Here is a 16,366-nt window from a genome sequence, read left to right on the forward strand (position 1 = left end):
ATATGAAAAAACTGACAGCACTTGTGGAAAAGCTAGATGCCATTGGACATGTGCATTTTCTCCAGGTTTGTTATGCTTAGTGGCTTCTCCAGGAAACTGCCATGAAGTGTTAACATGGTGGCTGGAGTGGAGACCTTGTCCTGCTATCTTTCTTCCCCTTGCAGATAAAGGATTTCCAGGAGTTTTGAATCTGCCTGGATTTCAAGTTTCAAGTCACTGGACACTCAACATTATTTGGATCTGCGCTTTAGACACACAATTATTTTTCTCTTGTTCTCTGCTTCTTTGATTACATTGTAGTTCCTAATGGGAAATAATCTATGGTACAAAAAAAAAAAAAAAAAAAAAACAAAACTAGCACTTTAAAATGGCTGATGATATAGGTAAATAACCATATCATCAACAACAGCCAAGATATACATGTTATATTTATTTAAGTCTTAAAAGAACTCCACACAAATGTATTAGTGGCTCTCTTCTTGTAGGAAAACAGGTGATTTCTATTAAAACTCTTTTCTCTATATTTTCAAAGTGACAATATTTAACAATCAAATCTAATCTCCAAAATAGTGTTTCCCACAGGATTGATGCAGAGCCTCTTTAAGAATCACGTGAAATACAGCGACCCTTTTGTCTGCTGTACAGAGAGCCTAGTATTCTAGACAGAAAGGTGACCAGGCCTGGAACCCCTGCTGTCACCTGCATCCCACAGCCCCCAGAGAGAGACAAGGAAGACATTCCTGCTACAATCACACAATCCACACTGAACAATTCAGAAGGAAAGTAAAGTCCCACAAGGATGATTTTAATCCCTGGAGAAAAAAATGATGAGTTCCAAGGGTTAACATGGTGACAGCAAGAGCATGTGTGCCTTCAGGAGGTCCAGCTTCAAGGCCCCAGGGCAGTGTGTGGAACAGGCAGGTAAATCTATTCATGAATTTACTCTGTACATCACAGCTCTGACAGACTGACAGCCAGGTCACTGCTGCCAGATGCTAGTAAATATTGGCCATACTTCTCAGAGAGCTCTCAGGCACCACAGCCAAGAGTCAGCCATGGCACTCACCTTATTAACCTTACTATTTAACCAGTTTACAATGAGATCCAGATTAGCAGCCTATAGAGCCACAGATTTCAAGTGTAATAGTACATATGAAGCAGAGAAACACACAAATGAAAACTCATGTCTTCAGGATCCTAAATAAATCAGTTAAGACAACTGTGGCTCACTTCAGTATTATCTGTTTCTGGAGTCTCAGATGACCTCATCTACAGGGTAGACTTTCTCAGATCAAGGCTCAAGAACTCTGCCAGTTGTCACTAACCTCCAGGCCTCTCCTCCAGCATGAAACAAGCATAGCAGTAAACAAAATGTGTTAATTTAAAACCCACAAGTACACAGCATGACCAAGACTCCTGCTGCTCCAATCTGCCAGTCAGTTTCTCAACAGCAGGAGACAGACAACTGGAGCTCTCAGGGAAGCATTCTTTCCTCACCTGAGCTCCAGCAGCACTCACTGTACTACCAGTCTCTAGGTCCAGTCAAACAGGGCACCTGTGAAGCTTGATCACCATAATACCACACCGTTTACAAAACCACTGGATATAGGGACCATATATCAGCTGCAAAAGGCACCATCAAAAAGGCACAGGTGGTCCATTTATTCTCAGTTGTGACAGGCCACTGATAAAATGTTTCCCAAAGTTAGGAAATGTCCTTTCTGAGTTAAATAAATGAATGTATGTAAATAAAACAATGTACGTATACATTACTTCTGGAATTACTTCTGGAGATGGAAGTCTTCTAAAGAAGTCTTCCAGAACATGCCCACCTGTACCGTAGCAGCACTCTTACAGACAATTGCTCTTTTCTGTTCTCATACAAATCTGTGAATCATCAGGAGCTCTTAGCAGAAGTCAGAACATATGCAGTCAGCTCAGAAGCTAGAAGAGCAAAGAGGAGATTCTCTATCTAACCCTGGTGTTACTGAGGTAAGAGCAAAGAGTACAAAGAAGTGCAGTGAAATCCCATCTGAGGACTCTGGCAGGTGCCTGGTCCCCACAAAGTCAGCCAGCAAGTCACCTGATTTGCTTTTTCTAAGGCTCTGGAACTACCTTGAAGTCCACAGGGTGTGGTCAGAATTCCTATAGGGTAAATACCAAAGCAACAACTGGTCAGATCACCACATGAGCTAGAAAAGACTCATAAGGTGGTTCAGTCAATGATATGGTTTCCAGAGACAAATGTCACCACACACTACCTCTAGGAGAGAATACTACTTTTATTACCCTCGAAGCTTAAAGGATAGTGTGACTTTGCTCCAGAGAACTCAGGTGGAATGCAGATACGGACAAGGTAGAAGAGGGGTCTAATATGTCCTTTAGATTCCTGGGTACTAGACAAGGTTACCAGCTCAGCTGCAATCTACCTCAGCAATGTCACCCACACACAAGTAGAGATAGACACTCGTGAAGCACACAAAGGGGACTAACATGCCCTAGAAATGACTTGTCAGTGCTGAGAGCTCCTCCCAGGAGAGGCCAGACCCTTGTGTGTCGTCATGACCCACCCTGGCTCCCACCTCACTAGTCAAACATCAAAGTGTGCAGCAGAAAGTGAAATTTCCAGCTGTGTTTTCCCTCTAGGCAAGGTTCTTTATACACAGTGGAATTATTAATGAGCTACCACATCCTTATTCCTTGTCTTAATTGTTGTGTTCTTTGTAGTAATACATTAAACATTTTCCCAGAATCAAAACTCATGTTCTTGTTACTGGACCCTCTACCCGGAGCCAAACTCTCCTTAATTTAACTACCAACACCGAAAATCTAATGATGATGTCAGAAAGGTGGGACTACATCAGGTGGGGAAACTGCAGGAGTCACAGAACCTCCTACAACAAAATTCTATTTCCCTGGAGACATTCCAGCAATGAAAGTTTTTTCTGAAGTACACACACAATCCCACTATCCATATTTTTAAGTACTCAATGGTCACACATGGCTGCAGCTACCACTCCAGAGCATTGCCACTACTATGGAACATTCCAGTGAGGAGTGTGCTTTACCCTGAGAAACTGTACCAGAAAGTAGACTTGGAGGCAGGAACAGCACCCCAGGGGCCTTGATGTTGTGAACCTGGAGTGAGTGTGGCTACCTGTCTAGGTATGTAAGCTTCTGTTTCTGACCAGTCTCTGTGTGGGAGACCACTGCTTATCCAGCCATCGACTGGGACAGTAACTACTATACAATTCCCAAACTGCTCCCCCTCCCGCCCCCGCACAACTTAACACTTGGGAATGCCCATTTAAGGGAAGTTTCAAATGAAGGAAACCAGATGTTCTGGTGTAACGACAAGCAACACAATCAACATGTAGATGCTTGACTCAAGAAGACTTAGCCAGAGCACAAGCCAGGGTGACAGTTCAAACAACACGAAAACTTGTTAAGAGGGAGAGTGAGGCCAAGCATGGAGGTGTGTGGCTACACTCTCAGCACTTAGGAGGCAGAGAAGGTGAAGATCAGTTCAAGGTTATCCCTGAAAGCTGTGAATTTGAGGCATGGATGGGTTACATGAGAACCTATCTATTGGGGGGGGGGGTAGAATAAAAGTAGAGGGAGAGAAGGAAGGAGAGAGAAGGGGGGAAAGATGAGAAAATGACAATTTAAAACCCAAATCCCTTGAAATAATGGTTTGAGGCTCTTTACTTCCTACCTATCCCCGCAGTCCGTGTCTTTTTAAATCCTCCATACCATTCTTGTTCTTTTTAGTGCCTCTAATAGAAACTTGGAGAAAAGACGTTAGAAGAACAGGAAGGGCATGAAGGATGTCAACTTGATACAAACTAGTCACCAGGGTAAGAGGAAAACTAAATTGAGAGATCAATTTTATTATTATTATTTTTTTTAATTATTTTTTGTTTTTTTGAGACAGGTTCTCTCTGTGTTAGCCTTGGCTGTCCTGGACTCACTTTGTAGACCAGGCTGGCCTCGAACTCACAGCGATCTGCCTGAGAGATCAACTTATAATATTGGCCTCTGGTAGTGTCTGTGTGGCATTTTCTTGACTAATGACTGACATGGGAAGGCCCAACTCCCCTAAAATGCCACACCTAGGAAAGTGGCCCTGGGTTATATAGAAAAACAAGCTAAGGAGCAGGAGAGATGGCACAGTGGTTAAAAGAGCCGGCTGTGATTCCTAGCACCCACATAGTGGCTTATAACCAGCTGTTAATTCCAGTTACAGGGGATCCGATGCTCTCTTTTGATCTGAGGACACCAGGTATGTACATGGTGCACAGACATGCATGTAGGTAAACACGCATTCATATAAAATAAAAATAGGTTGAAAAGGGGGAAAGAAAGGAAAAAAGAAAAAGAACGAAAGCTGAGCAAGCCATTAAAAGCAAACCAGTAAGCAACATTCCTTTGTGGTCTGTGCTTTAGTTCCTGCCTCCAGGTTCCTGCCCTTAGCAATGGGCTGCCAGCCGAGGTAGGCTGGTTTTGGTCAGTGTTTAATCACAGCAAAAGAGAAACCTAACTAGGACATCACACATGTACTCCCACTGCTGAGGGATGGGGGAAACAGACCAGAGCATCAGTGGGGCTTGCTAGCAGGCAGCCCAGCTCAAAAAAACAAAACGGTAAGCTCCAAGTTCAGTGACACCCTGTCTCAAGGGAATGACGTGGGACTGTGATAGAGCAACCTGCCACCCCAGTGCCGCACATGCATCACAACTTCCCCTGAGTCAAAGCAATAGGCCCCGCTGCAGCATTTTCATATATTATTTTTGATCTGCCCCATTCTCCACTCCACCTGTCTTTTTCTTCCCCTCAAAAACCAGTCCTCCACCTTTCATGTCACAAATATTCTATAATTCCTTTTCCCTCCCTGCTAACTACTCCTTCTTTCATAGTCTCCCTTTCAATTGTGATTAACATCCATACATACCGACACACACACACACAGACACACACACACACACTAAATTAGAATATAAGATTTGCATGAGAGAAAATGTAGTATTTGTCTAAGTCTGAATTACTTTGCCCAATATAGTTTCCAGTTTCATCCAATTTTCTACAACTTAAGATAACAATACTTTCCAATTCATATACAGATCAGCGAAAACCCTATCAAAAATTTGTCTTTTTGCAAAAATGAGTAGATTGATGATGAATTTCATATGGAACAAAGAGAGACCCAGTATAGTCAAAATAATCTTGGGGGTGGGGTACTTGGAGAATGAACCCAGGGCCTTGCACATACTAAAGTAAGCATCCTATCATTCTCATTTTTAAAACCCACTGCAAAGCTATAGTAATCATGATAGTGGAATAATGGATAGGGACAAGAAAGCCCACGCATAGTGGTCAACCGACTTTCAACAAAGTGTCCAAATCATATCATTCAATGATGGAAGAATGATCATTCTATAAGCAGAACTAGGACAACTGCACAGCTACTCACAAAACAGATCTGAATTGCTACTCCACAAAATAGTCAAAGGCTAACGTAAAAACCACACTTTGGATTAAGCATGCATTACTTAAGATGACATCAAAAGAAAAAAAATAAGATAAATTAGACTTTACCAAAAGCAAACTTTTTTGTTTGTTTGTTTTCAAGACAGGGTTTCTCTGTGTTGTAGCCCTGGCTGTCCTGGACTCGCTTTGAAGACCACGCTGGCCTCAAACTCAAGAGATCCACCTGCCTCTGCCTCCCCGAGTACTGGGATTAGAGGTGTGTGCCACTGTGCCTAGCACTAAAAGTAAACTTTTACTGCGCATGTAGCTCAGTTGGTAGAGCTCTTGTCTAACATGCATGGTGCCCTGGGTTCTAGCCTCAGTATTACATAAACTAGGGATGGCGGTGTACACCTGTAATCTCAGCACTATGGAAGCAGAGGCAGGAGGATCAGGAGCTCAAGATCATCTTTGACTAAATAAGCAAGTTTGAAGCCACTTGGGCTACATGAGACCCTGTCTCAAAAACAAAGAACACCTTCAGAAAAGTGAAAGAAAGCTCAAAGAACAGAAGAAAATATTTGTAATTCATGTATCTGGTAAGGGATGCTTAGACTTCTTAGTACTGCACAATAAAGACAAAATAAATAAAACAATTTAACAATGGGCAAAGAACTGAAATAGACGGTGTGCAAATGGCCTATCAGTACATAGAAGGTGTGCAAATGGCCTATCAATCAGCACATAGAATGGTGCTCAACATCGTCAGAGAAGTAAAAAAATCAAACTACAGCAACACAGCATTTCACACTCACTGACTAGTCTGCAGTGATAATAAAGACATGTAAATATGTTTGATAAGGATACTTACTGAGAAAATGGAACCCTAATACAGTTGCTGGTGGGAATGTAAAATGTGTATGTACTTTGGAAAACTATATGGCAGTTCCTCCAGAGGTTAAACCTGGAGTTAACATACAAAAGACTTGTATGTGACTGTGCTATGGTACCATGAAAAAGTAGAAACAAACCTCATGCCCGTCCACTGATGAAAGATAAATCCAACACAGCACACCCTTAATAATAAAGTTTGGCAGTGAAACTGAAGAACTAATACATGCTGCTGCTACATAGATGAACCTTAGAAAACTGTAACTGAAAACCCCAGCCACAAAATGTCAACTAGCACATGATTCCATTTATATGAAATGTCTGTAATAGGCACATCTACGGAAACAAAGTGAATCAGTCGCTGCCAAGAGCTGGAGGGAGGGGAAGGCATAAATGTTTTATAAAGTGATGAAAATCTAAACGTTAAATGACTTCATTGTAGTTTCCTCTCTACATTCTTTCAGAACTTACAAATAGAAGAGATGTAAGGGAGACAACAGAAACATACAGAAGAGGAGATAATGAATTTGTATCTTCTAGCTTTCTGGATGCTCTCAAAAAGGATGTGTGGGTCCAACTCACCTGCATCAATGGCACACGGGTAATGGTATCGGAAGGAGCAGCCTTTGTTGTAGCAGCCCAAAGTAGCGCCAGCATCCTGGCAGTGGGAGCATTTCTGAAAAAGAAGAAATTGGAATGTCAGTAATTCCAGACCAGTGGCTCTCTTACAGGCCTTCCTTTTCCCTCATGTTAGACCTCAGCATGGCTTTTGTGGTGGGAGGAATCTGCAGTGGTAGGATGGGTTGGTCGATCTCTCACCACCACTTGCTGACTACACCATGGAAGAGATCTAGCAGACTGTTTTAAGGCCAGGCTCATAAATGACCTCAAATCAAACAGCACACCAAGGCAAGTAAGTGATACTATATAGTATGCGGTAGACACACCAGTGGGTGTGACACCCAGACCTACCTGTTTTACCCGTTCCCATGCTCTACTGGCAAATTCCTCTCTGCTATTATGTGCTGCCTGTAGATCCTGCTTCTATTTCTGCCATAAAGATCTTGTGTAGGAGGAGAGGTAAGGTAGTGGAATTTAGTTCTAGCTCTTCTATTTAAGATTTTATTTTTAATTTTGATCTACTTATCCCAAATGTCCAATACAAGTATATTTTTCTTTCCAGAAAATATGGGTTCTTGTAAGTAAATGGTATTTTTATACATGAATCCTATTTTAAATGTACTAGGAAATCTGCCATGAATTTCTGGCCAAGTGAGATACTATTCTCTAATTGCAGTGCGCCTCCTTCTGTGGTCACATTTTCTTATTAAAGCAGGGTGCTGTGTGTACTCATCCCGTCCATCCAAGCAACATTACCAAAATGCAACCACATGTGGCTCTACCGAAGAAAAATGCAGGCCATGACCCACCAGGAAGACTATGAGGAGACACAGATGCTGGTTCCTATTTCTATGAAAAATAAAATAGGCACTCCTTAAACCCTCACATCTGAGCTGGCTGAGCTCCTGAAATGCTGGCAACTGTGGAGCCTAAATGTTCACCATTCTGTCAGGATGAAATAGCTATGAATGTGGATTAATGCATTCACCTGGTGGGACCTGCAATGTCCACTGTACAGGTCGGATAGGTAAAGTACAGAGGGTCAGGACCTAGCATTAGGTCACAGCTAAGAATGTCTCTTGGAGACAAAAGATGCCAAGACCTTATGACTCCTTCTTAGAAGACCAAGATCCTTTTGGGTGTCAATAATCAGTAAATGCTTATCATGTATCCTTTCACCTATGAGAAGAAAGCAAAGATTTTTTTTTTTTTTTTTTTTTTTTTTAGCCTGGAGTAAAGCAAGGACAGTTAAGAGCATTTGCAAAATCTCCAGGTTATCTACGGTCTATGCCTCCTTCAGGAAAAACAGCCTCATCACCAACCAAAGAAACAGGATGGCCAATCTGTAAGTGGCAGACTGTCAGCTCTTTCTACTATCTACCTTTCTTATTCAACGTACCCAAGCACTCATTTATCCAGAGGGCTTGAGTTTCAGGCCCTCTCCATGCTGGAGGATGACTCTTAGTTCACGGTAACCATTGACGAATGGCTACATCAAATGCTTTTGAAAGTCTATAAGCAAAAGGGCTTCTGGAAAAGTTTTGCTTTAAATATGGACAAGATGGAAACCATCACCATTCTGGAGGCAGAGGCAGGCACATCTCTGTGAATTTCAGGCCAGCCTGGTGTACATAGTGAGTTCCAGAATAGCCAGGGCTACACAATGAGACCCTGTCTCAAAACAAAACCAACCAACCAACCAACCAACCAGAAAATCAGACCATCTTGCTCAGCCTCCCTTGAGTATAACAGAATCTGTGACAATCATCTAGTCAACACAAGATAATCCTGACAAAGCCAGCCCATCTTCAAGTGGGAAGATGAGAGGCTTGGACTCATTGTGGCACTGCAGAGCACTAACACAACCAAGGACTGCCCATCTCCAGACTTGTTATAGGACCAGACAGACTGGCTGGATCAGAACTGCTGCTGTGTCATTATAGGCCAATGGCACACTACATGTTGTACAGACCAAAAATTGAGCAATCACCCATAGACTGGCCTTGTTACCACTCATTTACAGATGAGGACAGAGAAGACAGGGGCTGGGACATGGATACCTGTTCCCTTCCTACCTCAACTGCTTTGTCACTTGCAGGATCTCTCAAAGAAACCTGCTCCCCAACAACCCAGACTACATGTCCTGTCTTTTTCATGAAGACTGCAAACTCATCACTCATCAGGAAATTCCATCAGTAAATGATATTTGCTTCTTTCAACTAAAAAACATGATACGGAAGCTGGAGAGATGAATTAGTGGTCAAGAACATTTGTTACTCTCCCAGACGGTATCAGGTTCCCAGCACCCATATGGTGGCTCACAGCCAGTACTAACACCAGATCTGGAGTCCCAGGGGATGCAATACCTTATTCTGACTTCCTGGGGCACCAGGCATTAATAAGGTACACACACAAACATGTAGCCAAAACACTCATATAGGTAAAATAAAAAACTTAAAAGTGCAATAAATTGACTATACATTCCATCCAAAGAGACATCCTACACAGGTAATCATGTCCTCAGAGAAGGCATTTTATAGATGGCTTTGTTCAGTGCTTCTCAAAACTGTAGTCTGAAGATGAGGAGCACCAAAGCAGTTAAGCTAGGAGGGCAAATTCTCACTCTAAGCAACTGGAGTACACAGTCAGATTCAAAACCATTAATCAGCTCCTTAACTTGAACATAGACCCACAATGACTGGCTAGAATCCATGTTTTCTGAGAGCCATTTAGTGTTTTATCTACTAGACTTCTGTATACCTTATACAGCAATGTAAAAATTATAGGTATGAGGGCAGAACTGAGGCCTCCAATGATGTTCATCTGAATCCCCAGAATCAGAGACCTTTACTACTTTGTGGAAGTGGTAAGTCTCAAGACGGGGGAAAGCGTACTAATTATCTGGGGATAGATGTATTTACAACACACACATTGATTAAAAATAAAAAATTCTTAAGAGTGGGGCAGAGCTGTGGAGTTCCGAGATGTGGAAATGGGATCAGGGTCATGTGCTCCCACTGACTTTGAAGCTAGAAGAAAGGGCCAAAGCCAAAGAATACACGTAGGCAGTTACAGCTCAAAAAGGACAGGTACACACCTTCTCTAAGCTTCCAGCAAGGGAACAGAGCCTAGATGACCACTGAATGCAGCAAGAGGCACTCAGCAGAACATAAGTAACAGGTGTGTGGTAGCTACCAAGCACAAGGTACATCGGAATTCTCGAGAAGCTCACGGTGACACAGAAGTGACTGCTCATTATTCTTGTACATCCTCTAATGCAATAAATTTCTCCCTCATGGGAAAAACTACCATTTCATTTCCTTTTCATGAAGTCAGTTTGTCATCACAAGATCCCCAAAGGCTGCACACTGGGTCTGCTTTCAATGTTCTTTTTTTCCGGTTAAAGAAGCAGAAACTAAAGCAAAGGGGCCTGCTAAGATCACACAGCTAGGGAGCAATGAACTTAAAACTGTAGCTTTTTTTCTACTGACTGCAAGCTTAACACTCCTCACCAGCCATGCTTCTTTCAGTTCCCTTCAACCGTCCCACATCTCACAGACTGATGGATGCCTTTAATCCCAGCACTCATGAGGCAGGCAGCACGGTGCAGCTCTCTGTACTTCAGACCAGCCTGGTCTACATAACAAAACAATCAAAAGAGAAACTCCAAACAAATATAAAAAATAAGTAAAAGTACCTCCCATGTGCCAACTGTCAACATAAAAACCTATCTCTATAGAAGCTCCATTCTATACCCAAACCTACACTTTAGCCAGTATAGTTTCCAATTATATTTTCATTCTTTGTTTTACCTGAAGGAAACATTTATGTTCATCCTCCCATATTGTAATTATATTAAAGTCCCTACATAGCAAATGTCTTTAATTTAGGGACAGTGAGGACTCAGGGCAGTGTTAGTGCCTAAATGTTATTTATTTTCTTCCTTCTGCCCCTCCCCCTTTTTGAGAAAGGGTCTTCTTATATAGCTCATGCTAGCCTTGAATCACCCCCACCCGCTTCTTTCTTTTTGTAGCCTTGGCTAGCCTGGAACTTGCCATGTAAGCCAGGCTGGTCTCAAACTCATAAAGGTCCACCTGCCTCTTCCAAACACTATGATTTCAGGCATGATGCCACCACACCCAGATGCCTTTCTTCAGACAACAGCTTAAACTGATGAAAGAAATGAATTTTTAATTTTTTTGTCCCTTCCATTTATGTAGTCACTTTACATCCAGATCGCAGACCCTCTTCCTCCCATTCCATCCCAACACTCCCCCTAATTCTCCCCTCTTCTCCTCAGAAAAGGGGGAGGCTCTCCATGGATACCAAATCACCCTAGCACATTAAGGATTAGGTATACTCTCTCCCACTGAGGCCAGACAAGGCAGCCCAGTTAGGGGAATGAGATCCAAAGGGAGGCATCAGAGTCAGAGAGTAAGCTCCTCGCCCCTCCAATTGTTCGCAGGCAAATAAATGGAACTTTTCTTTATCATCCTGAGTGAGGTAACCCAAACCCCAAAAGACATGTATGGTATATACTCAGTTACCATAAAGCTAATATCCATGTACCAAGTGGATATATTAGCCATAAAGTTCAGGATAACCATGTTACAAACCATAGACCCAAAGAAGCTAAATAACAAGGAGGGCCCAAGGGAGGATGCTTGACTCTCACTCAGAAGGAGAAATAAAATAGGCACTGGAGGAGGATGGAGGGAGGGAACTGGGTAGAAGAAGGGATGGAGAGGGGAACAGGGGTAAGAAGGGCAGGGTGAGAGAATGGATAACAGAGGTGGGGGCATCTCTGGGATGTGCTACAGACCTGAGATAGGGGAGGCCCCAGGAAGTCTATGGGTCCACCCTAGCTGAGACTCCTAGCAGCAGGGGATATGAAGCCTGAAGTGGCCACCTCCGGTAACCAGGCAGGACTTCCAGTGGAGAGATAAGGACACCAACCCATCCACAGAACCTTCCACCCATTATTTGTACTGCCTACAACATGTGCAGGGACAAAGATGGAACACAGATTGAGGGAATGGCCAACCAAAGACTGGTCATACTTGAGACCCATCCCATGGGGAGAACCAATCCCCGACACTATTACTGTTACTCTGCTATAATTGTAGGCAGGAGCCTAGCATAACTCCTGAGAGGCTTCACCCAGCAGCTGATGGAAACAGTTGCAGAGACCAGAGTCAAACATTAGACAGAGCTCAGGGAGTCCTAATTTTCTTTTAATAGAAAAAGAGTAGAAATTATTTCCAAGCAACTCCGACAAAAGAAATAAACAAACAAAAGACCCTTATATTTCTAGACACCAAAAACATGTAAATAAATTACAAAATGTCTTAATTTCTGGGCAGATTTAACATTCATGCAGCCTGACCTTTTACAAGTGCTTGTCACAAGAAGCAGGGTTTGGTGACTTGAAGTGGCAAAGTAGAGGGGCTGAATCAACTAGGAGCCATCTAGTCCTTATCTGAGGGAGGCTGCGAATGAAGACTCCTGTAGGACTCCTCACGCCCAGAACAGCACTCCCTCTGAGAGCTAACAGCGACCTGAATAACCATGCTGCTTAATGAACATCTTTGAGCAGCCTAGCGCTCTGCAGCAGTTGGGTCAGAGCACTATCAGCACAGCGATGCTCGTCAGTTCTGCACAAGCCTTGTAGACTGCACTGTCCCCCTGCATCTCACAGCGTTCAGCATACGTTTGTTGTCGTTCATTCTCACAGTGTTTACTTAGTAATGTCTATCCATCCCCTAAACTAGGAGGTCTAGCATCACTGGGACCAGGCACACTGAAAATACAGGCTGTTGGAATGAATGGGAGGAATACACACTGGAAACTAAGAGCAAATGAAGTTGACTTTTCCAATATTAGTTACAAAGATGATGCCTGGAAAAATGTAGAAAAAGTATTCATTTTTTGCTACCAGTAAGTAGTTTATTCTCTCTTAATTATACCTTCTCTATCTAGGGCAGAAACACCTGTTGATCTCACTGTGCACTCCTGCTACATGGCTGCAACATGGTCTCCTCAAAAGCATTACACTATCCTTCACAGTCATGGGATGCAGCTCTTCATCCCATTAATTTTCTTTCCACAGGGCTTTAAAGTGTTGGCCAGGGCAGTACATGTTTTAGTCTTTGCTTCCTTAAAGCAGTTATCAAAGGTCCCATCTGGGAGCACAGTGTGTTTAAGCTTGGAGTGCCATGACACTCTTGTCAGCCTACAACCATACCCAAGTCATCACAGCTGACACAGGGGGCCAAGGGAGCCAGAGTTCCAACAGGTGCACAGATGTTCTAGTTGAACTCATACTTCGCAGTAAGTGGTTAAGAAATCAGCGAGCAGTCACGTCAGCAGCACTCAGGGGTTAAAGCCTACTTTTGTATTTAAGACAAAGTTTCCAGGTTTGACTGATGTTTTAGACTAAACAAGGTTCTAATTTGACTATTACTCAGGTTTAAACCAGTAGAGGTAAAGTGAACAAAAAGGCTGAGGGCCAAAAGCCATATTAACCTTACTTTTGTAAAATGGAGACATTTGCTTTACTTTTCTTATAAAGTCTAAAAGCACTGAAAGACTCTTCTGAACTACATGGCATGGGATTGTTTTGATTAATAAAATACATGAAATATATCTTTGTACAGGTGCCATATTCTTGGCACCTACTAAAGTAAAAATTGGGTGGGTGTATAGTCTATTAAATTAAGACAAATTAATTTATATATTAATTAATTTTTTTCTACTAAAACTGGATCAGTGCCTAAAATGGACTGTAGAGGTCTGTCGCTTTAGTTACAGCCTTTTTTGTCAGTGCGGCAGCTATATACATCTCAGCGTTTCCCCTTTCTAAGGGTGAGACTAGTTGGCTCCTGACAGCGTCACTCCATACCCCCAACTACTATTTACTTTTATTGGACTTCCTCTCTCAGGTCTTCTATGCTTGACCAATAACTTTTTTTTTTTTTTTTTAAAGTCTTAAGCTGGAGACATGGCTCAGAGGTTAAGAGCATTCATTGTCTGTTCTTACAAAGGTCGTGAGTTCAATTCCCAGCAAACACACAGTAGCTCATAACCATCTATACTGAGATCTGGTGCTCTCTTCTGGCACGTGGGCACACATGAAGGCAGAATATTGTACACTGTATATATATTAAAAATAAAAATAAAAAAGTCTCTTTAAGTACTTTGCATTTGAAGACATTTAAACAGGGACTGAAATACACACGAACACTTAACAACTGAATTACCAGGAGTCCAAAAACAACTTGCGAAGGGCTTACTGAGCTCTATCTGAGCAAGCTGAGTTACACAGTCTGTCGGGCTCTATAGACAGTGTCTTTGAGTTACATATTAAACAGATCTGCTCCCCCAGTGTCCTGCCCACAGCTCCTGGCCACTCTTCCACCCAGGCTTACAGCACTTCTTAGATAGACCAATCGTGCACCATCTGTTGTTTCTCAAGATACTGCTGCCACCAGGGCCAAAGGATGAGATGTACCACAAACTACCAATTCCTGCCTTTTCAAAGTCCTCTGCTTCCCACAAAGACCCAAAAACACGAGTTTTAATCTAACCATTACCTTTCAAAAACTAAAGCCCATTGTGGCGGCACACCTGTACTCTCTGAAATCAGAAGGCAGAATTTCAAGTTTGGCCAGCCTGACTTACAGAGCAAGAAACCTTATCTAAAAAGGTAACAAAACAAAACAAAACACACAGAACAAGATAGAAACAATCTCTTTTAAAAGATTATTTATTATTTATATGTTTTTATGTATATGAGTACTCTATCTGCATCTGCATGTACACCTCCACATTAGAAGAGAGTATTAGATCACATTATAGATGGTTGTGGTTGCTGGGAATTGAACTCAGGACCTCTGAAGAGCAGACAGTGCTATTAACCACTGAGCCATCTCTCCAGGCCAGAAATAATCTCTTAATAAAACTGTCAATCTGAACTACCACCCTGACTCCTACAAAACCTTTCATCAAAAAAATGGTTCTGGGTCTGGACCCACATCACATGGAAGGAGAGAACAAACTCTTCCTGCAAGTTGTCCTCTGACTCCCACATGCATGCTACAGCACACATCCATCAATACACATAGAAATCATAAATAAGTGTAATTATTTTGAAAGGAAAACCAATCTGTCTGGGCATAGTGGCATATGTCTGTAATCCCACCCTGAGGGAGGCAGGCTAGCTCGAGGCCACTAGGATATACATCCAAAAAGGTTGTGCTACTGAAGCTGAAAAGTATTCCCTTGGGAAAGCTTTTCAAACTGTATTATAAACCTGCCCACAGCTAATGTCTCTGGCTAAGGGAGTGGCAGCTAGAGGGTGTAGCTGGCTCCAGAAATAGTGCAAAACGCAGAAAGTAGGATCAAAATCCAAGTTAGAGCACAGCTACCCTGGCAGCATCTCTCAGTTATGTTCCTGGCCTCCAGTCTGGTCCAAAAGGAGAGCATGTGCCCTAATTCCCTCTGTATTGTCTCTGTCCATAGTAATGGCCTACCTTCAGTTTACAGTAAAGTCAGAATGTTCAGTGCAGTTAGAAGACTTTTTCCCTTCAATCTTTCCAAAATTTCTGTACTTTATCTACCAGTACAGCAGAACTTAGCTATAACCTTGATCAGGTAAGAATGTATTTATAATACACAACTTAGACAATGGATTTTATCATTGAGCAAACAAACAACAGGAAGTTATTAGGTCTAAGACACAGGATAGCTTTTTTGCTGATGTTGCTGCTGCTGCTTTACAAACCTAGATTTCCATCAATAAGCAAACATGACAATAAAGTGTGTGTTGTGCTTGCAATAGTTGTGACGACTAAAGGGGTAAACAGACCATAGTGATGCTCCTTATTGCTTCTTTCTTGTTTATTGAGACAGGGTTTCTTTGTGTATCCTTGGCTGTCCTAGACTCGCTCTGTAGACCAGGCTGGCCTGCCCTGCCTCCTAAGTGTTGTGATTAAAGGCATGCACCACCACCTGCAGGCCTGATACTTCTTCATAGAATCACAAAATCCAAATTAGTCTATGGAATATAGAAAGGACTTGGCCCTTCTCAGCAGCTGTTCCTTGGGATGTAACCCTTATGCGGTTCCTTTATTCTTGCAAACTTTCCTCTTTATTCAAGTTTCATGAACTGATTATATCATTTCTGTAAATATAAAATATAATCTTTTTTTATTCATGCAATAACATTTTTACTTTATATTTATGTGCAGAGGCTGAAACAAGGAGCCAAAATCACACTCAATGAATCCACAGTAAACTCACAGAATGTTCTGGAGGCAAAGAAAAATATCAACTGTGGTTTATTTGAGCTAAATAACACAAATGGTTAAGAGGTTCCTAGGATAATAGC

At 42.2% G+C, this 16,366-nt stretch overlaps 1 protein-coding gene across 5 annotated transcripts in view; it reads right to left on the reverse strand.

Moving 5' to 3' along the window:
- The window catches only part of Tcf20 (transcription factor 20), a 162,901-nt gene that overhangs the window by 6,760 nt on the left and 139,775 nt on the right, over positions 1 to 16,366 (reverse strand). For all 5 annotated transcript variants that reach the window (XM_051160090.1, XM_051160088.1, XM_051160085.1 and 2 more), the window contains exon 3: positions 6,940 to 7,033. In XM_051160090.1, the coding sequence (XP_051016047.1) occupies positions 6,940 to 7,033 (94 nt within the window). The remainder of the gene's footprint in view (positions 1 to 6,939; positions 7,034 to 16,366) is intronic.

Source organism: Acomys russatus, chromosome 17 (genome assembly GCF_903995435.1).
Source record: "Acomys russatus chromosome 17, mAcoRus1.1, whole genome shotgun sequence".
Classification (NCBI taxonomy): Eukaryota; Metazoa; Chordata; class Mammalia; order Rodentia; family Muridae; genus Acomys; species Acomys russatus.